The sequence below is a fragment of the Thermobia domestica genome, chromosome 16 (genome assembly GCF_964235325.1).
Source record: "Thermobia domestica chromosome 16, izTheDome1.hap1.1, whole genome shotgun sequence".
Classification (NCBI taxonomy): Eukaryota; Metazoa; Arthropoda; class Insecta; order Zygentoma; family Lepismatidae; genus Thermobia; species Thermobia domestica.
This window is the reverse complement of record NC_137469.1, coordinates 89,193,615-89,217,916: the sequence shown is the minus strand read 5'-3', so window position 1 is coordinate 89,217,916 and position 24,302 is coordinate 89,193,615. Positions and strand designations below refer to the sequence as shown.

Genomic DNA, 24,302 nt, shown 5'->3' with positions numbered 1-24,302 from the left:
TGTTGTTTCTTTGTTTCTTGTTTTCTTTGTGTTGTGGTGTAATGGAGTTTTTTCCTTTTTTTCCAGTTGGCAACACAAAATGGCGGCTCGCCTGACGCTTGAGAAACATGTCCAATGCGTTCGCCTATTTTCTGAGGCACACAACGTTACGGAAGCCCAGCGTCGAATGAAGGAGCTGTACGGTGATCCTGCGCCGCAGCGGAAGACAATAACAAGGATAAACAAAAGCCTTCGATAGCACTGGTAATGTAATTGACGCCAAGAGGCATCAGATGAGCTCAGATGCGTGCAGAAATGTGCATTTCCGGATGCAGGCATGCATCGATATTAATGACCGCCAGGTGGACCTCCAAATGGAGAATAGAGATTAGATACTGTAAAGCACTTGATTTTTACATCATTCCTCTGTGCCTACAATTTTGTTTCATACCATACTTGTTTATAATAAAAATGTACTGATCACTTAAAAGGTGTATCACTACTTCTGATACACCCTGTAGATTTCATGTTTCATGCACTTACTTTATACTCTTGTACTCATAAGGTTAGTCTTGATTTATTTAGCTTTTTTTTTTTTTTTTTCCCACACACCACTTATCTTAATACTTCCAAGCTTAGGACTACGACGAATTCTCAACTGGCACTAAGGAGAATAAAGCTGCAATGTAATACAAAAGAACATTGTTACGAAATTTGTTCCTGGGAAACTCTTCAGAACCAAATAAAAGCGAAATATTGCGAGTAAAGGGAATACAAAAACGCACATACGGTTAGGCAGTCTTCACGTACTTAACACTTTCCTGTTTAAAACAAAGGGAAAGCATGGAAAATAATTAAGGATATTTTTATTGTTCTTTTGTACTGTTACTAATTTGAATCTTTAAAGGTATTTTGTGATAGATAGTGATCTATTTTTCTCCGAAGAGACGGGGAACATGTTGACGATTATTTACTATTTTTTTTTAAGTCGTAATAAATAACAGTTCATATTCTGCCATTCTATTCTCGATAAATAACAGTTCATATTCTGCCATTCTATTCTCGATGTAACATGTTTATATTCAAAAACTCAAGAGCACAAAACTTACTAAACTTAGATATAAACGTACTTAACAATAACTGGTACATCTCAACATCATCATTGGTTTTCGAAGAACGAAAGAAAAGAAGGAAGATTTCTATCCTATTTCTCTTTAATTTTTAATCCTCCATCAATACTTTACTGAATCTAAAAGATTACTACTGTTATCTGCTCTTTATGATAAAATCGTTGTTAGAGTATTGATGTTTCCACTAATTTTACTTGATCTCTCCCAATGCACCCTATCTTCCGTAACTGGCGTATGGGGTCGTCGGTTCGATCCCAGCTCGCGCCAAGTGGATTTTGTAGTGGACAAACACCATGTGCGTGGATTTTCTCGGGGTTCTTCCGTTTCCTCTCACTTTATTCATTCCACCATTTCCTTCATTTCTCATCATCACCGTCTGCCTTATCCTAGCCGGCATAACTATGAGACGTAAAACTAAAAGATTTCCTATCTTCCGTAACATAGTCAAAGGAGCTAAATTAATATTATATCTCACATTACTTGGGACATGCACTTGGACGTCCTCTTTTGTAGCAACGCATTAGTCTTTTTCATTAAAATAAAAGTTTAAAGAAGAAAATAAAAGTAAAAGAAATAAAAATCAACGTATGACAAGAACAAATTGGCAAACTGATCTCGGAGTCGTTAATGATAATTTGACGCGTATAAAGTAAGTACCTAGTTCAAGTTGTTCTTGTTTAATTATTCGAATTTGAATATAATTTTAGTTCAAAGAGTCTCTCCGCAATGAAGGTAGGTTTTTGTTATTGCCAGAAAAACGTTGAAACATGTATTTTAGCTTTGTTGTGATAAAGACATGAACAACGAGGTTATACTTTATTTAATCTTCAATCCAACAGAGATGTATATGCACAATAAAGATACTGCTGTCCCCAAAGATTGGTCAGAGTTATGTCGAGTATCGAGCGATACAAGTTTGTGTCACAATGTTAACAACGGAGCAACGAGTGCTTTTGGTTGAATACGTGTCTCGTGTGGGTGACAATATAGAGACCTACAGGCTTCTTTTGCGGGGAAGGAGGAGGAGGGGTGAGGTGTGGTGTACAAGAATCGATCTAAAACTATTCAAGAACTGAAAGACGTTATCACATATGAGAAATGAGAAATTACGCTAATTACCATAATCGTATCACTAGAAAATACTATGTAAATAATAACTTATGCTTTTAATGAAGCATAAGAGCATACTTCTTTGTTAAAATAAAACCTGTGTTAATGTTAGACCAGAAGCTTCTAACCAGTTTTTTTCTCTTTCGATTTTTATGTTTCAATTGTACTTGTCAAATACATCTTATATATATATATACTGTATTAGTTTTGAATAATGAGACTATATAAATTAAATTGTTTTCGGCGTTTCAATGCTTCCGCGTTTAGCTGCAATCCAACTATTATTCTTGCATGCAATGTTCCGAAGATGCCGCACACAACTGTAATAGAAACTGCTGACGCATACAGTAGATCTACATAGAGAACTATATATTCAAAATAAGCTGAGTCTTGAAAAGGGTTTCGAAAAACTGTTAATTCAGCTAAATACAGTTCACGTTTATTAACAATATAACAATTTGTTAAATAATAAATGCAAACCCTACCTACTTCTAAAGCGAGATGTGTTAACACCTATGTACCTATGTGATTGTTGAGATACTAACTGCAAGGCAATGCTAAATGAAACTCATTTACAGAATGAAGTACAGATTAATATCACAGAATATAAAGCAGATAGTACAAAAGTTCACTGGTTACATTGATATGAAACGAAGTATTATAAAATGTTAACAACTCTTGTGTCTGTGTGTACGGCGAAGTCAATAGTACATATACCCAAGAAGCGTATCTACGGTGAAACAAGCAGGGAACGCGCCCTGGGTCTGCCAGATGGGCGCAAAAATGTCATGCCAGCCGGAGCAAATAATAGCTAGGACCCAGATAAGTAACTTGATGATTTTCAATGCGCTTGGTATCATAACTTCCACAACTGTCAGATTCTCTGATCACATTCGATTAGCTTTACCTTCTGTGACCCACTTGAATTCGACGGCGTACATTGTTGTTAACTGACATCTCACTGTTTGTCGCCCATAATAGCGTCCCAATAGATATATATCATTAGGACCATCTAAATAAAGAAAGTTGAAAGAAACAGAGATTTGTTGTCTCATACTCTGTTATCGTTTAGCGTTTATAAAACATTGAGAAGTTTCAGAAAATGGACAAATTTCAATTTTAAATGCGAAAGTATCCGCAATGAAACCTTGTTATTCTACAAAGGAAAAGGGATATCATTGGAAGGCACCTGAAAGAATTGGCGTTAATGAAAATGCTAAGACATATGCTTCCTTCAACCAATGGACAGAAATTTTTAAAACAGAGAAACTACAGATACATTGATGTAGAACTTGAAACGCAGATTTCAAGGAAAAAAGAAAAGTGGCATAATATATTGAAGAGAATATTACCCCATTGCGTAAAATTCCTTGACACAAAGTTCACAGTACAAGGACAAAGAGAATCACTTTAGATTAACGAAGACTCAAACGTAGGTAACTTCCAGGTATTAATTAACCCTTTAATGGGCAAGCATTGATAGCATTGCCATTAAAATATTTAGTTTATTTTCCTGGTTTGAACTATGTATTCCTGATCATAATTTCGTAATTTTAAAAGTATTTTTGTACTTTGGTTACAAAATAAAGGGTGTTTATTTCAAAGCAACATTGCCATAAAATAGGTTTTATGTGTAGCTACTGAGCAGCATTGCCCTATTATGGTAAAATATCATAAGAATACTCTCAGTAATTACCAAGAGTTTCGTTGAAATATTTTCCTACAGAGCAAGAAACCACAAATAAATTTTAAAAAAAATAAAAAAATTAAAAAAAAAATAAAAAACTTTCGCGGAACGCAGAGGAGATAAAGCTTCTACAATACTAAATTTGACTATTCCCTGTTGACGAAAATTAGAAGTATCTAAAGAAGCGACCCGCAAATCATGTATATGAATATTGTATGAAAGCAATAACACCAATTAAATGATCACTGAAGTTATAATTCATGCGGATTACGCAATAGAATGCGATGTTGCTTGAGAGCACCACTGCCCACTAAAGGGTTAAACTATTTTAATTTTTCGATCCAATTTTGAAGGAACATGTACTTCGAGCAAAATATCTTCCTGGATAGAAATCTTAACTTTCTCCCAGTATTTAGAATGAACTCATCCTGTTCAGTACATACTTCTGAAAAGGGACTATAAAGCTAGTACTATGCCTTAATATTTGACTCCACTTCTAATCAGGCACACCAAGAGCGAATGTCAGAAGTAGTATACGCTACGCAAAAATTGATTTTAAGAAAAGAAACACTACACGTTTCCCTTGGTTTTATAGAAATAAAACAAAAGAAAGCTTGGTTCAAGTCATCTTGAAGCAACTAGAGGCTGACGAAGCACACAAGAGATTGTCAGTTCCACTGTTATGATAACTCTGCTGTGATAGAGAGCCATGGAAGTGCTGTAACCAAAAATTAAGAATATCTTACCATGTTTGCAAACTGAGACAATCACTCAATCAATTTGGTGGGTGTACATGTAGCAAAACACAACCTATTGATGGCAATGTGTTTTGGTTATCACAAGCTCTCTACACATGTTTCCTTGAACAACAAGCATTCTTAATTCGTTAAATACAGCGCTGGCAAAAACTGAAAACTACTGTTCCCATAAGTTTCAAGTCGGAGTATGAAACTTGATGGTGTGCAATGGTAGAAACTCTGAAAGTCTATCATTAAGCATACTGAAGAAATACACTTTCAATTTTTCAGGTCATGACAGATGATGTGAAGGAGAACAATGAAACAAATTGAATTTCCTAGGTGCAGTTGATGCTAGATACACCACTGATATACCTACCACACAAAATTTCTCTGGTGAGCTCCCTTTTGGTTATATGGTCAGCATATGCGACTTCAGGGTGAGAGATCTGGGTTTGATTCTCGGTAGGAGCTCGTGTTCAATTGGTTGGGTCGGACTTTAGCGTCCGTTTCAGCGTCAAGGCTACATGAGACAAGAATCTACAGTTTAAGGTACAATCCGAACTACCATGCATTCAAATTTCACAGCCGTCCAACCTAGAATCGAACCCAGGAATCGTATGTTTGAATCGTATGTTCCAAAGACGGATGCGAACCACTAGACCAGAGGTAAGGGCTTTCATGTTAAGCTGTAGGTTCAATACCCATAGAGTCTTTATGAAGACCAGAAGGATAGGAGCTACGGGGATTCAAAATTTGAATATCCAAAGAATTATATCATGGAATTATGTACGTTTAAAGTAAATATCTTGAAAACCGTTAAAGCAATCAAAACAAAAGTTCCACAATATAATGAAATCAAAATGCCCTATCGAAAACCATAAACATTGTTGCCATAGGTGAAGCAGTGTTGCCAACTCAGCATAAAAACATTTTATTTTAAATAGCATCATTTAAATAGTGTGCACAGATTTAAAATGCACTATTATCACTAAACATAACAGTGAAGTGTAGTGGTACAGTGTTGCACGCTGTTTGAGCAACATGTGCTGAAAATGTACAGTGGAGAAGTCTGATATGTGGGAACAAAGGGTAATAAAAGAATGCATTAGAAAAAAGTGAGGATTTTGCAATATACTTCTGTAGCCCCGATGAATAAGCAGACAACTCGCGAGAAGAAAATGATACACGCGAGGAAAGAAACACGTGTTTTCTAATTCTGTAAAGTGGTTCTCCAGGTTATCTTATCAATACTTTGAAGAGTGCTTTCTTGGTTTGTGTCTTTCGTGTTAAGTAACATATTCTTTTACTTCCTCTCCTACATACCATATGATTATGTTTGTGCACCTTAATATTATCATATTCACATTGGAAATATAATTATTTTGTTACTACCTCATTTCGTTTTTAGTCGGACCGGATAGCGGTGTTGTTTAGAAGGCTAGACAACCGACATATTAGGCATCGCGGGTTCCAATCCCGCCTCGGACATGTTTTTGTAGTACTTTTCACCTTACATTTCATTGTTATCTTTCTCTTTCATAGTGATTCGGATCCTATTTTGCACTCCTATATAGCTTCGAAGCTGACACAGGATCCGTAAAAATTGCATCACTCAATTTCGTTTTTCAAATGCATCAATATTTTGTAACATTGCTGACATTTTGCTATGGTATACTATCTGTGTTATACATTTGAACTAAATTCATAGCATGAGACCCAGATTCCTTTATTACCAGTTGTTGCCACATATCAGACTTCTCCACCGTACATTTTCAGCACACGTAGCTCCAACAGTGTGCAACACTGTACCACTACACTTCACTGTTATGTTTAGTAATAATAGTGCATTTTAAATCTGTGCACACTTGTATATAGTGCTATTTATAATAAAATATTTTTATGCTGAGTTAGCAACACTGCTTCACCTATGGCAACAATGTTTATTGTTTTCGATAGAGCATTTTGTTCTCATTACATTGGCAACTTTTGTTTTAATTGCTTTAACGGTTTTCAAGATATTTACTTTAAACCTGCATAATTCCATGATATAATTCTTTGGATATTCAAATTTTGAATCCCCGTAGCTCCTATCCTTCTGGTCCATAGCACCTTAAATTTTGTTCGTGTTCATTTCTCATGGTGCTCTATCAGATGTGCTATGTGGCAATCAAATTTTAGGGACAACTTGTGGGACCCTCCCGTGTGAGAACATAAAGACAGCATACCTACGATACGTAATGTGCTTCTGATACATTCAACTGAAAGCCAATGCAACGAAAACATGCCGACGAAAAGAGAGCACCTAGTCACTACCAATTTCAGTAAAAGAAAGAATAATTAACAGCAAAAAGAAATAATAGCAGTCCTATGACACAGCATTACGGACACAAATATAAAGAAAAACACTATAAACCAGATACGATACTCTTCAAACTACAAAGAACACGTAGTGTGTAAATTTGTGTTTTTGTTCTACACGTATGAAAACACAGATGCTACTTAACGGATTCCATGCCTTCAAAATGATATCGTTTAATTAAAAAATCCAAGCATCACGAAAGACCCAATGTTAGGATTCAAAATAATCAATTTCATTCGCTATCCTATTTTTATCAAGTATAAGAATGAGGCGCTCTGTTCGTACGTCATCATCAGAAATAAGAAACCGCACTCACAAGGGTGAAGTTTAGATAAAATAGAGCACATACGAAAATAATTTTTCACTAAAACTTCTGTGTGCTTTAACATATGCATTTATCTACATCTTAAAGAAACGATAAATGGAAGAGAGAAAAAAAGTCTTGGTAATGTGGCATTCTACATGAAGTGAAAGATAAGGCTTCAACACGTAAGAATTTAAGAAGAAAAAATCCTACTCAAAGATATGTTAAACAACTTTAGAATAATACTATAGTAACTTTAGAATGATATTTCCATATATATATATATATATATATATATATATATATATATATATATATATATATATATATATATATATATATATATATATATATATATATATATATAATCCCTCCCTCGGAGCTATCCATTGAAATTTACTTATTTTCATTTTCTCTCTTTTAAACTACTGAAAAAGTAAAGATATTTGCTGGGAAGGAAGTAGTATTATCTAATGTAATGAAATTTGTGTGCTAGGAATATTCTTTTAATTTACTAGATAAATTTCCGTACCTTATTACTGTCAATTGCAATTCACCACGAAACCTTTAACAACCACGAACTATTACCAAACGTATACACGTATGTTGTAAGCTGTTTCTGCAGCAGCAGTAGCCATTGCCGAATATCTGATCAGTGATGCTTCACAAGAAACTCTTGTTGTAGTTAAAGTGTTCACGTTATAGATATTATCAGATACGGAGAAATGTTGAGCTTTTTGGAACATTTTATTAAAAAAAAAATACAATATGTCCCACTTTTTTTTCATTGTAACAAGAAAAAATATTTAATTACCATGTTCTAAGGAGAAGAAACATGGAAAAATCAAAGAAAATAGTCATTCTACAGCAAAGTAACAAGACAGTGGGTTATCTAGCTCCAACGAATTATTAGTAGAACCATTAGAGTATCGTTCAACGACATAATTGTTTTAGGATTAGAAATAACTGTCAAAACTGTAATATATTTCATGCAACAAAATTATAATTTACGGTTTAAGCATGAAATAGAAGTTGAGTTATATTTGTTCCAGTTGTATTTATTTATAAACTTAGACTTAGTTTGCGCAGATTGAGCCAGGATGTTATACGCTACAAACTGTCTAAAAATCTAATCCTTCCCTGTTACTCTTACTCAGCTAATTAGACTATTTACGATCTGGCTTATATCTGTGGAAACTAATCCTATATATTTATTCCACGTATCTTCTTAGATAGTTTATTGAGGTCATTACAATTCGAGAAGTGAAGCGCGGGACTTAAAACTCTATCTCAAGTTCCCTAATTTAAACACACTGCCACGATATAACACTAAAGGAAGAACAATTTCCGAGAATAATGAGCTTTTACTACTGTGTTAAGCTGACGTCATGCCCAAAATGGCCGTTTACGGCTTTAATTTTATAAACTGAACTCTCACTAGGTTCTAATAAAGTATCTGACTACAATAAGATATTTCCCGAACGGAGAACACAAGATGTAACCGAAATTTTATATAAAAACAGAAATGGTTTTGTATTCGTTTCTTGATTTATGGTATGTTTTACGTGCCTTCCTGTTTGAATTTATGCGATCCGTAAAATGCATACAAGATATATAACTTTCATGCACTTGGTAAGATGGTTAGGGAAGCAAAATGGCACTTACGATCTATTGGGTTGCATAACTTACATCTGCTGGCAACCAATGCAATATCAGCTTCCAAGACAATCAGTACAGCCAACTCTCGATTGAACAAACTCGTAAGTACTAAATGTTGTAAAAGAAATCATACAATTCAATGCAGGAAAACAAGTGTGGTACCTAAATAAGACAATCATTTCTTCAAAGATTTTGGCTTTTTTTTCCTCTCCACTTAAAATATAGGAAGCAAACAATCTTACTAATAACTAATTTTGCTGAAGTGAAGAATCTGCAGTAAAATATCTAGACTAACAACAGAATCAATCTGCGAAAGTGATCGCAATAGATTATATAGTAAGAAACAACGTTCTGAAGTAAGAAACATAAACAACTTCATAAAAAGCCTGAAAAAGATGGACAGAGAGTTTCTAGCAGCTGAACAGCACTGAAACAGTTCTCCCCTACTTGCTACACCGTACGTTAGACACACATTTAACGTTTCTTGCAACACACCAGCAACCACGGGAAACAATCCACAGTCCTATGCGAGAATATTTACATACATAATAACATGAAAGCTTAACAAATACATGCGTAACATACCACGTGACATAGGATATCGTGCTTACATTATGTTGTGCAACCACCATGCTCAATTTTCTGTGCTTGTGAAAGACACAACGAATTACATGTTAAAAAACAAATACTCACCTCATCTCTGGGATAAGCGAACACGGAAAAAAGAAAAAAATATTATTAATTACATATGTTTTCTTAATAATACTTTTTTAAAAAAACAAGTAATACAAATATTATACATGTGGGGCCGAAAATACAACAAAAGCCGTCACAAATATTGATTATGTTTTTATAAGCATACTCAAAGATTAACTTAGCTAAGACTCGACCAACACATACCAACAGCTGCTACATTGTTATAGATTACGAGGCAACAGGCTTTTTTCCCTGTAAATGCAAATAAGACTTGTATTTTGGGCTTTGTATTTTTTGTGACAATATATTTTGAAGTGATAATATTTTGAAATTCAAAAGAATTACAAAAATGATGATGGGACAATATATATAAAATTGGTAAGACAAATAAAAATATAGAAAGGGCATACTTATACCCTTCTTAACTGTTTTGCATAACAATATGTTCTTTTTCAAATATCTAGCTATACTCAGTTGCTACCACAGGAAAAAATATAACAAAGTTAACTTTAGAAATAATAATTTATACCGTTTACCAAACATTGCTAGGGTCATCAAATCCAGAAGATTCAGGTAGGCAGATCATGTAGCCAAATGGAAAAAAAAAAAAATAGCAACGCTTTCAAAATTTTAACTGGAAGTCCAATCGGAAAACAACCATTAGGAAGACCTGGGCGCAGATGGAAGGACAATATTAAGATGGATTTCGCAGAAATAGGAATACAAAGTAGAGACTGGATCCAATTGGATAAGGATAGAAGTCAATAGAGAGCTTTTGTGAACGCGGCATTGAACTTCTGAGTTCCATAGGACACAGTTAGTTAGTTAGCTTGTTAGTTAATAATAATAATAATAATAATAATAATAACTCGGCAGGGATAGAACTCGGCTGTCCGATTGCTAAGTAGATGCTCTTGCGATTTCGCCACCGTGGATCTAAAAGGAACAGAAAGTGGGGCACAGAAAACGTGTTATTGTTCGTCCTTTAGAGATATTCCATTACAGTATACACGTATGGATATTTCAATACTCTGTAATTAGCTGAGTGGAAGTAAGGCAAAGATGTTCAGCTTTTCTGTTCATAAGGGTAAAAAAAGTCATCAGACTAGAGAACAAGTTGGCCAGCCCTGCTATATAGCATAGAGGTCTGAAAGGTCGCTTTTACACTTGAAATCTTACATCAATGAGTATCTAGCATTTTGATTTGAGTTTAGCGTCCCTTTAAGCAGTGAGGCTATGTGAAACACGGACCTACAGCTTAATATGGGATCTGAACCACACGAGCTCCCGCCGGGAATCAAACCCGGGTCTCCCGCGCCGAAAACGTACACGCTATCAACATAGCCACGAGGGAGATCTTAGTATCGGGTAAAGCCACTAAAATTATTATATTGTGTAACAGCTTGCAGAAAATTATAAGCATTCTATAGGTAAATGATAAAATGAAAATATTGAACACTTACTCTGACTCTGAAATGTTCGTAGATGTTAATGGAGGGACTAACATTCCATGGGGATTGGGAAGCAGCGGACTTGGACTTCCTGGTATTCCGTCACTAGGATGATTAACGTCATTGTAGGACGTCGATACCATACGGCTCGACATGGGGACGGTGTATCCATTTTGCGGCTCATCTAAAACAGAACAAAACGATTCCACTTTACAATAAGTCTTCCATACATTGAAATGAAATTACTGGACACTTAGTATTTCATAGACAAACTTACCAAATTACGGTAAATTATTTACATTTTATGTTCACAACATTTCACTAAATTTTGCATTCTCTATCTTTGCACACATATGAAAGTTAATAACAATATGAGACATTCAAGTTGGACATTTCATAAATTGTTGCATTCTATAACCACTTATTCCAAATACTTAACACAATTAACATATATTAATATTTGTAAAGGGTCATAGCTTAAAGAGACTGAATATTAAGTATCACTTTCAAATACAAGGGGCCTTGGTGGCTCACTGGTAGAGCGTTCACCTCTGGTGTTTGGGGTCCCGGGTTCGATCCCAGCCCCCGCCAAGTGAACTTTGTGGTGGACAAACACCGTGTGCGTGGGTTTTCTCGTGGTTCTCCCGTTTCCTCCCACTTTCTTCATTCCACCATTTCATTCATCACTCATCATCACCGTCCCCTTTAGCCTAACCGGCATAACCGTGGGATGTAAAACTCAAAGATTTCATTTCATTTCATTTTCAAATACAACACAGACTATACGATTTCAATAGCAAACCTCCGTTATTATTAGTGGAGACGAAGAAACACATACAGAATACCTCACATTATGAACGAAAACTTGAATCCCTTGAATTATAAATATTACAGTTGCCCGTCATGTTACCTATAAGTGCTTACTTGCAAATTTTCCATTATTCATACTTGCAAATTTTAAACATTATTTTATTCTTCCTTTTTTCTTTATCAGTGACACATAATTCAAGAGATACAAGTTTTTACCCCTATCAACAGTGTAATTTTAGTTCGAAGAAGTTGAAGATAATAAGATTACTTTCCATACTGTGCAGTCTTGAGATTAAATTTCTTCATTCCACTGATGATGACAAAGGTTTGCCGCTGAAACTATATGGTCTATATAGTATTAGTGGTACTTACTTAGATGCGTTTTTTCACAATTCTGAAACATCGTATAAAATATACTGCTTAACTTTATCTATTACAAACATTTTTGTTACCTTACATTGATTTATACAGCGTGCGGCAGAAAGAACTCAGCGATTTGGGTGGGATACAGCTTGCGGTGGGGAGCATGTAGTCGAACAACATGTACATGCTGTTTTCAGTGTACACCAGAGTGTGGTTGGGAGACAATCGTGCCTTTGTTGTGCAAGAGTTTATCAAGAATGGTGGGTCATCAGCAGCATGCATTTCGCGAACGCTTTGTAATTTTGTATTAATAATTCGAGGGCACCATTTGAGTGTCTTTTTGTTATTAAAAAAAAAAAAAAAAAAAACTGTATTTTCCAATAATAAGAATAATAGTAATAAAATGTAGTGTCTTCTTTGGTTTTGAATTTATTAGCGTCCCAAGTAGGGGAGTCCTTTCTGCAGCAGGGGCCGCGGTGGCTCAGTGGTAGAGCGTTCACCTCTGGTGCTTGGGGTCCCGGGTTCGATCCCAGCCCTCGCCAAGTGAACTTTGTGGTGGACAAACACTGTGTGCGTGGGTTTTCTCGGGGTTCTCCCGTTTCCTTCCACTTTCTTCATTCCACCATTTCATTCATTTCTCATCATCACCGTCTCCTTTAGCCTAACCGGCATAATCGTGGGACGTAAAACTCAAAGATTTCATTTCATTTCTTTCTGCAGCATCCTGTAGTAAGATTTTTCGTTACCTGTCCGAATTTTAATGGATTTCTGTGTACAAATACACTTAACCTAATGAAACTTTCATCTGTTACAAACAGTCTCCAGTCTTTACTTTATGTCGTTTCCTTACCTGTATAAGGGAATAAATATTTGTCTCCGATGTGGTGTTTTTCCTCTGCCTCCATCCCCGCATCCAAATCTTGGAAATTCTCCTGAGAAGCGACTAGTTTATGGTTCATAGATTCACTTGGTGCAGTTGGTGCTTCGTTATCTGATGCAGTAGGAGTTGAGCATTGGCCTCCTGACCACTGACTCGATCGGATAGGGTCACCTACTACAAAGACAAGCATAAGCTTACTAACAACGTCTTCTGATTTAAATTACTTTTTTTTTTTTTTTTTTTTCAATGAAAATAAAGATTTGTTAAAACAGCTTTTATCTTCAGTGCTAATCAGAATGCTACACTTTTCAACATTTGGAGACCATGATGCATGACACACACGAAGCAAGAAAGGAAGTCTACATTGGATGTCGTGTCTATATTTATTGCAGATAAGATACAATCATCAGGAAATGTGAATACATACTTCTTACAAGATCTTTCTCAATTATTTCGAAATAAGAGGACTAATTTAGGTAACATACAAATAATTATGGTCTTTCTGCAAAATGATAATAATAAACATTCATATGGGACTAGAATAAATAAAAAAAAAAGAGCAATTTCATAATATGCTTGTTCAAGGGCGCCGATTTCTCCGTAAATTTGGGGGGCCCATTCAGATGCAGAAGGCATATATGAGGATTTTAAGACAAATTGCATTCAAATTATGCCAAATATGGTATATTCTTAAATACAATAAGGGGCCCACATGAGCTTTGGGGCCCCGGGCCACCTCGGCCCCCCAGGATCGGCGCCCTTGTGTTTGTTGTAAGTACTTAATAAAGTGTAGAGATTACATTAGTTTATTTTTCCTATTAATGAAAGCAAAGGCCAAAGTTACGTATACAGGGTGTGTACCAAGCAAGCATAATCAAATTCCTTGACTCTCCCTGACATTTTCCCCTGACAAAATTATAATTTTCCCCTACTCTGTCATTCTTTTTTTCTTAGTATAACTCACGAAAAATAACTTATATTTAAAGTGAACTGTAAGTTCTCATCATTGTTTATATGATTATACAATATTCTACAAACGTACAAACGAACCAATTCATTTACCTGTAATTTATGACTATTTTAGTGGCATTCCTTCACCCCTCACAGCTTGGGAAAGATTTTTCCCTGACACACAATGAAATTCCCTGACATTTTCCCTGACCCTGCAAATTCCCTGACTGATAGACACCCTGGTGTATATATAATGGAAAAGTATAAACACAGGCTAGTACCTACGGAAACTTATTGAGAGATTTATACACATATGTATACTTACATCCTGTAGTGAGAAATGCTTCAGGTAGTTGACTTGACCACCGTGGTGCATAAATAGGTTTTAAATTAGGAAATAGCGACGAATTCATAACGTTCAGTGCTGGGGACATGTTCAAAGAGCGAGGAGTCCCTGGAGGATCTGCTGAAATGTTTGGCATATACGACGGAACTGGTGGAGCCATTGTTGACACACCTTGAATGGGAAAGAAATATCAAGTAAATAATTCAGTCGTAATATCTGAAAATGATTCAGCAAGAAATAACTATTTATCATGCTTAAGTAATATAACACCATTGATTTATAAATTTTCAACTCTCACACAGATGGTGATTGTACACTCATGTCCAAAATGATTGTCGCATATTTATAACTGTCTTCTTGTAAGAATATAATTTGATAATGATTTTGCAGGGCGCTTTTAATACTGATACTATGTGCATAATGAAGAAATGTACTGTATATTTGTGGTAAATTTCATAGGTAAAGAATTATAAATACAAAAATTAGAATGAGTAAAACAAAATGTTGTTAAATGAACAAGAAAGTTTTATTTTCGTTTTACTGTTCTTATTTACTACTCTTTTGACATGAATTTGCCACATACATGTCTTTGTCGATTATACACATACTAACATTATAAGAATACCGAGCGAATTCGTTATCAAATTATATTTCTACAACATATTTATAGACATGTGACAATAATTTTGGACATGAGTGTACATCAATATACATCATTTTAAAAACTCGCCTTTGATTTATGACTGTCCTATCAATATTATTTCTTCCTCCGTCTACGAACGACTCTAAATATCTTAAGTAACCTAATCACTGAATATTCTGTCCACCAAGAATCAAGATAGATGGATTCTTGATTCCCGGATTACAACACATATATATACCTTTGTTTTCACCTCTGCCAACATTTTATCCTATTTTATCTGCGTTCTGTTCCTGATGATGATGGCAATAATAATAATAATAATAATAATAATAATAATAATAATAATAATAATAATAATAATAATAATAATAATAATAATAATAATAATAATAATGTATTTTATTATTTCTCTGAGTATGTTTTCTTCTCATTTTTACTGATGTACAGAAAGTATAAAAATTTCATAGACTGTATATGAAGCTTCTCCTGCATTAATTTAGGCTATATGAAAGGATACTTTTTCCTTCGATTTCATGACTCTTGCCGGAATGTGCACTCTGTGAGTGCACTTCTAATTATTGTATACATCTGTATGTAATCACTCAATGTGAGAGCCCTTTTTGTAGGCCCTGGTTCAGCTGCCTCATTTGCAGTATTGAACCATATGGACCATGGACATTAGCTACGAAAAATTTCTGTGGTGCTCCCTTCCCTAAGCACGTGGTTATTTTGCTCAATGATTAATCCATTCCTGATGTCAAAGTTGAAAATGATTACCCATTGTCCAAAAGCAGTAAAGTCGTATCCAATATTAAGAAATAATAATAGTGGTGGTGGCTCTGCTTTTAGCACTGTAATCATCAAGGGGAAATAATGTTTATCTCTGTGTTCAGATACGAGTAAATGAAGCAATCTAGGCATTACAGGGTATCGTTAATGTATTCAGAAAGAGGTCTTCGTGTTTCTCCGGCTTAGCTTATAGGACTGTAGTTCAGAAATAGAGGAGATTGGAAGAGTCGCGGTTGCCAGAATGGTAAAATAAATTTCTTTGTGAGTCTTGAGATACTGAAAGGTCAAACTGGTGACGAAAATAGGAAATGTTTTCCATTTAGGGTTTTGCCATTGATTAGAAACGAAAGCAAGAGATTTCAAGAGTTCCCCACTCACTTACATAGAGCATTCAGGTTTGAAGATATAGTCGAAAATTGTATGGAAATGTGGGAGTTTGGCGATGGCGTAACTGGAAGCAATGCGAGATTCATTAGTTTATGCAAAGAATGGACACTAAAATTGTATGGGAACAGTCGCAATGGTGCTTTTTCAGAAGTGATAATTTTGTCTTAGCGAGAATTTTGTGGATGGCCAAGTTCTCTGTGGATAACACTGGAGGATATTCACGGCTGATTAGTGCTGGTCTTAGGTCTTAAGTAATTTTTTGCTTAAGATGTAATCGAGTAGATGAGTGTTTCACAAACGGCCGAAGGGCAAGGCATGAAGCGCTTTGGTAGTAAGGATGAGAACTTTTCAAGTGAAAGTATTTGTCGTTGATGATTTAACGTGTACGTCATTCCGAGATGCGGTAAGGTACAATAGAACGACATAACTAACGAGAAATTCCTTGCGCTATTTTCTACCTGACGCCGTTAGTGACATAATACTTACCAACATCTCTCCTTTCTGCTTCATCTTCGTCACTGCTGTGGCTGGAGGCCAATTCCAGACTTCGCCCTTCTACTGATGCCTCTGACTCAGAATCCGATTCCTGACGCCTTGCCCTAGTTGCAGCTTCTTCGTCAGCTATATAAAGAATATTTTTAATTTAATAAAGAAGTGCTGCCGTCCAAATGTTAATACGAATATATCAACTTCCTTTTTTATTTTAATACACATATTCAAGTGGATAATCATTTAATCACACATAAAATATTTTGTGAAAAATAAATTAAACAATTTACATGTTCATTGTTACTATTACATGTTACATATTAAGTCATTGTGCTAATTTCTTTACTTTATTTTATTTTTATTTATTTATTTTAATTTCTATTCTACTACGCTTTCAGTGGCCCGCAATACTGTAATGAAGGCATAGTTGTTCACCGGAAGAGTGCTTTCCTGTGGTGTGAACTTGAAGTGGACATTGTATCTTTGGATAGTCTCAGGGATCTCTTGTTTCCTCTCATTTCCAATTAACCGATATACCTGTAATCATTCGTTTGGGTTTAGAATTCTCCTTTTTAGCCATTTACTGAGACGTTCAACTACAGACCATTTCATTTAAAAAAATGCAGCAAAGATCAAATGATGATATTATTGCAATTTCTCGGTGTAATTTTATAATATCTACTAAATTCTATAAAAGTACTCACTATTGTCAAGATGTTTCAAATTGAACGCAAATAAGACTTCACATCACTTATGATATCACAGGTTAAGGACATGAATTATTTTTAACAATTGAAGCGCTTAAAGGATAAAGGTGTTATGTTACATTTTTCGAAACGTTGAATTCTGGCGGTTCATGCACGGGTTATATGTTAGTCATGCTACATAACACATCATCTAGTGAGTCCTCGTCTCAGTGAAAAAATCTGAAAACTATGAAAGGTGTGTGTTAATAGACACAATTGTGTAAGTCAATTTTCCCGAAATGTTCAATTTGTTTCATATCACCTTTATCCTCTAACGATTCAATGAAGAACATCTTTGGTTTTTATATTAGAAAAATGACTTTAAAATTACTCCTATGATTTCTGAAGTAGTATATAAAGAAGTAGGGTTGGAAATACTCTTCACCCAAGAGAAGTCAAGCTAAATTTTGCCATAATTGGAACAAGGGGTAAAGCAAGCACCTTGCGCATTAAGCCCTTATACACTCCATGGCTTCGAATAAATAAATAAATAAATAAATAGATAGATAAATAAATAAATAAATAAATAATATACATGGAAGCACTAGCTTCTACTCACAAAATTTTAGTTGAGGCGAACAGTTTCGTGTTCCATTCTAACGTTAATTTTTGCCGATCTTAACAAAATGAAATCCTTAAGTTTTACGTCTCACGGTAATGCCGGTTAGGCTAAAGGAGACGGTGATGATGAGAAATGAATGAAATGGTGGAATGAAGAAAGTGGGAGGAAACGGGAGAACCCCGGGAAAACCCACGCACACGGGTTTGTCCACCACAAAGTTCATTTGGCGGGTGCTGAGATCGAACCGGGAACCCCATGCATCAGAGGTGAACGCTCTACCACTGAGCCTCCGCTGCCCCACCGATCTTAACAAGGCTGCTACAATATGACTGCAGGTATGTGATGCTCACCACTGTAAATTATCATGTCAAACCAGTCGGGTTAGAATTATTTTTACCAATATCCCTAACTCCTGCTCTACATTGTCCTTCTGCCTATGTCTAATGGACCCGTTGACTAACTCAGATGTGCTCCTCCATGCAGATTGTGGGCCGGGCATAGGGCTGATAATCCTACCCGAGGAAATATCAAAACGTTAGCAGAAAATAAATCTTATCTTCTTAGTAAATTTTCCTGATGAAATTAGCTTGAAAATGAGTGAAAGATTGTCACACGGAAGTTACGAACATAAATATCTACAAACAATAAGAATACAAAAATAAGTACTTCACAATCCCTTAACATGTCTGTAAATATTTACTGGAAAACAACTATACCTTCTGTATGTTGATGTAGATCAGAGTCATGCTCGTAACTTCTAAGATAGGAAGGCATATCACTCGTAGAGTTATAATTACTTGTACTTGTTGATGTTTGGCGAAGTTGTGTATCACTCCTGCAATGAAAGAGGGAATATAATAATGAGTTTACACACAAGCATCTATATATTTTTTACAACTGAAATACAAAATTCGTCGCTGTGCCTTGAAGAACCGCTGTGTGTTAAAACCATAACTTTTCAGGAGAAGCAAAAACATTCCAAACTCTTAAAATTTTGCCAAATACACATGAAAACACTTGAAAATTATAATAAAATTGGTTCTGCGTATATTATGCACTGGACATTGTATTAGCTTGCTTCAACAATATTATGTTACTATTTTTGTGTTTACGTAACACATCTCGGTCTACCTTTTGTGCCTTTATAAGTACATAGAGGATCAATACGTACGTAATTAGAACTTGAAGCCTTTAATTTCAATCTATTATTTTTTCATTGTTGTGGCGAAACAATAGATTATTCACTTATCACATAATACGGAACGCTGCCTGTCAGCTTTCAGGTTTATTTGCACGGCATAACTCATTTTCACAAAAATGTCGCATAGCGGTTCTTCGATGCGCAGCGATGAAATTCTATTTTCTAAGTGTTAATGAATTCTTCACTAGTGTCTTTCTATTTGACATAATATTTCTCTAACCTCACTAGTTCCTGACAAAAATTTAAAATCACAATATCTCATACAAACTTCATTGCTGCTTCCTTTCTTTACATTCGTGATTTTGCTTATATCCTTACGCAACAGCTTGATTTTGAAGGACAGGAACTATTATAAAAATGGGATTCGAACAATTACTAGAGTTTAATATACGAGGTATTGGACGTCCAGCAGAATATGAACTTGAGTACACAATCACCAAAAATGAGCGCTCTTTATATTCTGAAAAGAATTATGTCCTTAGATTCAATAAACACGGAATGAGACTTAGTGCCACTTGTTATTAAATGTAATTTACTCAATTTGAAAAAAGGACGGGTAAAGTAGGTTTCAGACTTCGGTGACTCTGATAGTGTGCCACTTATTCTCATTTATGAAGGTCACTGGACTCATTTTTCCTGTACGTAGTATAAAGCCTTACGTAACTATTAAAACCTGTGCAATATCAATCGCAATGATGCTGTAGAAAGTTTTGTGTGGGATGTAAACGAGGTCATTCTCTGCAGTTAATTTATTATTTACGTCCTTCTTTGTTTCGTTTTTAGTTATTTGCAGCAATATTAAGCACAATACAGTTACCCACTAGATATTACCCAATATTTGAAATTTGGAGGAATCTGGCTAGTAGATTTCAGACCTTTGTCTGGCTCCTAGATCTCTATCCTTTATCTTGGTTTTAGACCTCCATCCTTTGTTACACCTCTACTTGGAAATACTCATTGGGTCCAGATTTCTTCTGAACGTATCTTATCTGTCTTAAACCTATGTCATAACTGTTAACAACTATCCTCATGAACTTCAGAGCGGAGTTCATGAGGCTGCTTCGCCTGGTTTCTGACTATCTAAGTACTTTTTATATAAATTTATTTACCTCTGAACACCCGCCAAAACATAAAATTTGTTACCAAGAATGATAAATTGTGGTTCGGATCCCACGTAAAGCTGTAGGTCCACATCTCGTATAGCCTAGCTATTGAAAGGGACACTAAACTAAGATCCAACCAACCAACCATGAGTCTGCATTCTTAACTCATATTTGTTTCTTCATCCCCACCTCCACCCCAGATTGATAACAATTTTTCACCAACTTTATTTTTTACTGCTTCCACATTGCAGGTGTTGCAGAGCAATAATACGCAATTGAAATTTTGATTCAATTGTAACCTCATATTGCAGTCTATGCTTACAAAATTCTTTATTATTTATTGCATTGTTTAATATTGCATAAAGAAAAGGAGGGAAGAGGAGAAAGTTTTTTTTTTTAAGTTTTTTATTTGAACTTTTTTTTTTACGCCGAGGCCTGGCCAAGTTTGAAAACTTGGAGTCGCTGGATTCTCTTGAAGATATTACTTTAATCAATGTGTATACTCATTCGTTGGAATGTATTTCAGAAGTTATTCTAAATTCGATTGTAACGATTCTGACACTCTAGGCAGCTGTCAGCTAAATTTGGTAATAAACAAAAACGAAGAAAATTAATTTATCGTTCAGATCATTAGAATCATAACTTACCTATATGGACTACTACTTGTCTTACACGTGGATCTTGAAGTAGTACTTGAGGTCGAAATTCCGATATTACGACGAGGAGCATCGAACGTACTACTATGATATGCCAAGGCAGAGCGCTGTAATAAGAGAGAGAATAAATATAGAATGAACACTAGATCAAAAGATACTACACGACAATATGACACTTTTTTTATGAAATAGAGTTACGTATAGATTTCGAAATTTTAAGGGGTACAGAAATCTTTGTGAACTCGAAGAACCATGAAAACAAAAATCGCAACCATTCCAATCACTCAAAAAATTGACGGAATGAAGATTTAAAACATAGTAAGCCTTATTTTGAATTTTCAAAGTCCCTAAATTTTTAGAAATCGCTGACTTTGATTTTGCAAATATCTCTTAAATTAATATGATGACTTCATGCACAAACATTTATTTAATTACTGTAATGATTGCATATGCAAACATCTAGTAATTTGTTGATTGCATATGATATTTCTTAATAATATCAAGTTAGTATTACTTTATGATTAGGAACCTTTAGCCTTACGACGTTCTTGTACTTTTTGTCGATGTACAGTTAACTTCAGGATAGCAATGATAACTATTCTATGGATATACAGTAGGTAATATACTGTATTGTATATAAGAAAATCTCCACGAAATGTTTATTTTGATTTGAAATATTTCTAAACAAAATTAAAACTATCACCACAGTACAACGTAAAAGCTTCAAAATTTAACTGCCAACCATTAGGTTGGTCTCTAACTTGTCACAGGTCTCTAAAGCTACATCTTTAAAAAAAAAAAAAAAAAAAAAAAAAAAAAAAAAAAAAAAAAAAGTAGTTATTGACTAGAACGAAACTTACAGAAGCAGCTGTACTAGTTCCCGGACTCCCAAGGTTGTTATCAAGTGGTGTCTTCTTCCCGAGACATCGAAGAACGGATATGTAAAGATTTTGGCGGACTCTTTGGTTAATGCAGCAATATCCGACTAGTATAAATACGGCCTGTACAAACACAGCCAAAGAAAGGAGGTAATATAAAACAGAAAGTTGTTCGCTGACTGCCAGCACAGCTAATACCCAGGTGATGCCCAACAAGGGTAGTGATACCACGCTTAACCACAGCAAAGTCCTATAAGAAAAGAAATACGGTAATTACTAACATATATAAAACGTAAAAATACAAGAAACCCTTTGTTTAACGGAATCCTGGGTTTTCACTTAATGGGTAATGAAATACTGAACTTCAATATGATTATGTTGAATTAACTACGAAACATAATCAAATTACCAATATGGACAATATAACTTACTGCACAATACTCTACAAACACTTCCTCACTTACTAGTTTGGTTTAGTATTCTATATGCACTAACTAACAGTTTCCAATCCAAAATTTTAGAAAATATCATTCTAATATGAGATATTAATACAGAATGTAGCAGAAGGCCACTATTAAACTGATTTTTGATAAACTACTTTACGTACACAGCGATGAAATAACTAAGTTATTAACTGAAAAGAACTCTACAAAGTTTGGGAACAATCAGCGAATAAAATTTGACATCTTATGGTAGAGACAATAAAGAGGAAAGCTATATAGTAACAATTATAATAATAATAACTTTACATTGAATAAATTATTTCATTAAAATTGGAAACAACTTCAGTTTAACTCGAAAACGACTCCTGAAAACTCTTGTAAATATAATTTTTTTACGGAATAAATACGACTATGCACAATGATACGAATTTCCATAATCTACACAAATTAGCTGAACTTTGTAGGCATTATAATTTATTCTTAATAAAAACAAAATTAACAAAACAAAATTAACAATTGTAGTTATAATATCGTTTATTTATTTGTTCAACTTAAAACTCATTAACATTTAAACAGGTCTGTAATGATCTGCACAATATATATGACGTTAAATACAACTCAAGAAAATCTAAATAAAAGCATGGAACAGTAAGAACTGTAATTTTAATTTATTACATTTACTTTTTTTCTGTATTTATAACAATTTAACAAAGCTTTCACTCTTGCCTTTATACAGTGAAAATCTCAGTATTTTACGAATAAGTAAATCTAATCAGAATTCCAATTTTACCAATATTTAGTCTAGAGTAAACACATGTACTTTGTGCATGTCAGTATCAGTAACGCAGAACATCGATACAAAAAGTGTTGTTTTCGATACAAAAACTAATTATAACAATGTAAACTTTGAAATCCTTTACATAGCTGTTTACTAAAACTAAATCGTGTACAAGATCCAATACCCGAGTTAACGTTAAACAGCTAATTTATGAACGAAAAAGAACATTTTCCCTTTAGAGTTGAATTTTCCTTGGCCAAAATCAAATACTGTGTATTCTCAGAAATGATGACCATGTAGAAAATTTACAATGAATTTGCCTGAACGTTACTTTAATATAGTACTTACCTTAAATTTCCAAAATCCATTACATGATCTTTGAGTGTAAAAGCTGCTCGAATGGAGAATAGTAGAACTCCAAGCGTAAGGAGAACCACTACACACACTGGACCTATCAGGCTCCATACTACTGACTCGTATATAGACAGCCAACAGCTACAAAAAGAAAGAGGACAAGACATTTGGTAGCTTATGTAAATGAAACTGAAACATTACACTCCATCCTGCAGTTATATCTTCCAGGCTAAAGAAGGTGAATAATAAATACAAAAGAATGATGTCGATGAAAGATGATGAAATCAATATAGCGGAAGAAAACAGACATTAGGACACCTATGTGCTTCTGATGGCAAATTGGTTGATACGCATGCTTACTGTTGGATTGATAGAAATACAACGCATCAGATAAAAAACTCAAGATAGTTCGGAACTCATTTTAAACAATAACTTCGCTCTTACTCAAATCAACCAACTACTGTAACTCGTCGAATTAACAATAGAAATGATTGTTCTGTCATTAATCCACAAGCTCTCTATGAAGTACGTTTAATAATTTATATTCTTAAGAATTCAAAGCCGAAGTTACTCTAAACTCTTATTTTAAGAAACAAATTAATGATAATAATGATAAAGCTCCAACAAATTAATGATAATGGAGCTTTGAACTAAAACTGACAAATATCTGTCTGTAAGTTAATGAACAAATTTTATTATTATTTTCTAAATTATTACTTTAATGCTCTAATTTAAATCAATTTGCATAATAAGGCGTCAAATCGATTACCTATAAACTTCAACAAAAATGCTCTATACTTAGTAGAAT

General features: G+C 34.6%; 1 protein-coding gene and 1 long non-coding RNA gene across 2 annotated transcripts in view; one reads left to right on the top strand and one right to left on the bottom strand.

Moving 5' to 3' along the window:
- LOC145673237 (uncharacterized) overlaps positions 1–7,097 on the top strand; it is a 29,456-nt gene extending 22,359 nt beyond the window's left edge. Inside the window, exon 2 of the long non-coding RNA XR_014128735.1 lies at positions 67–7,097. This is a non-coding gene — a long non-coding RNA (uncharacterized LOC145673237). The remainder of the gene's footprint in view (positions 1–66) is intronic.
- Positions 1–24,302, bottom strand: part of stan (Protocadherin-like wing polarity protein stan) — a 113,541-nt gene that overhangs the window by 2,574 nt on the left and 86,665 nt on the right. Inside the window, exons 30-37 of the mRNA XM_081742734.1 lie at positions 23,489–23,635; positions 21,902–22,169; positions 21,033–21,148; positions 18,798–18,916; positions 16,771–16,905; positions 14,445–14,636; positions 13,139–13,342; positions 11,128–11,299 (exon numbers count right to left, since the gene is read on the bottom strand). Of these exons, the coding sequence (XP_081598860.1) occupies positions 11,128–11,299; positions 13,139–13,342; positions 14,445–14,636; positions 16,771–16,905; positions 18,798–18,916; positions 21,033–21,148; positions 21,902–22,169; positions 23,489–23,635 (1,353 nt within the window). The remainder of the gene's footprint in view (positions 1–11,127; positions 11,300–13,138; positions 13,343–14,444; positions 14,637–16,770; positions 16,906–18,797; positions 18,917–21,032; positions 21,149–21,901; positions 22,170–23,488; positions 23,636–24,302) is intronic.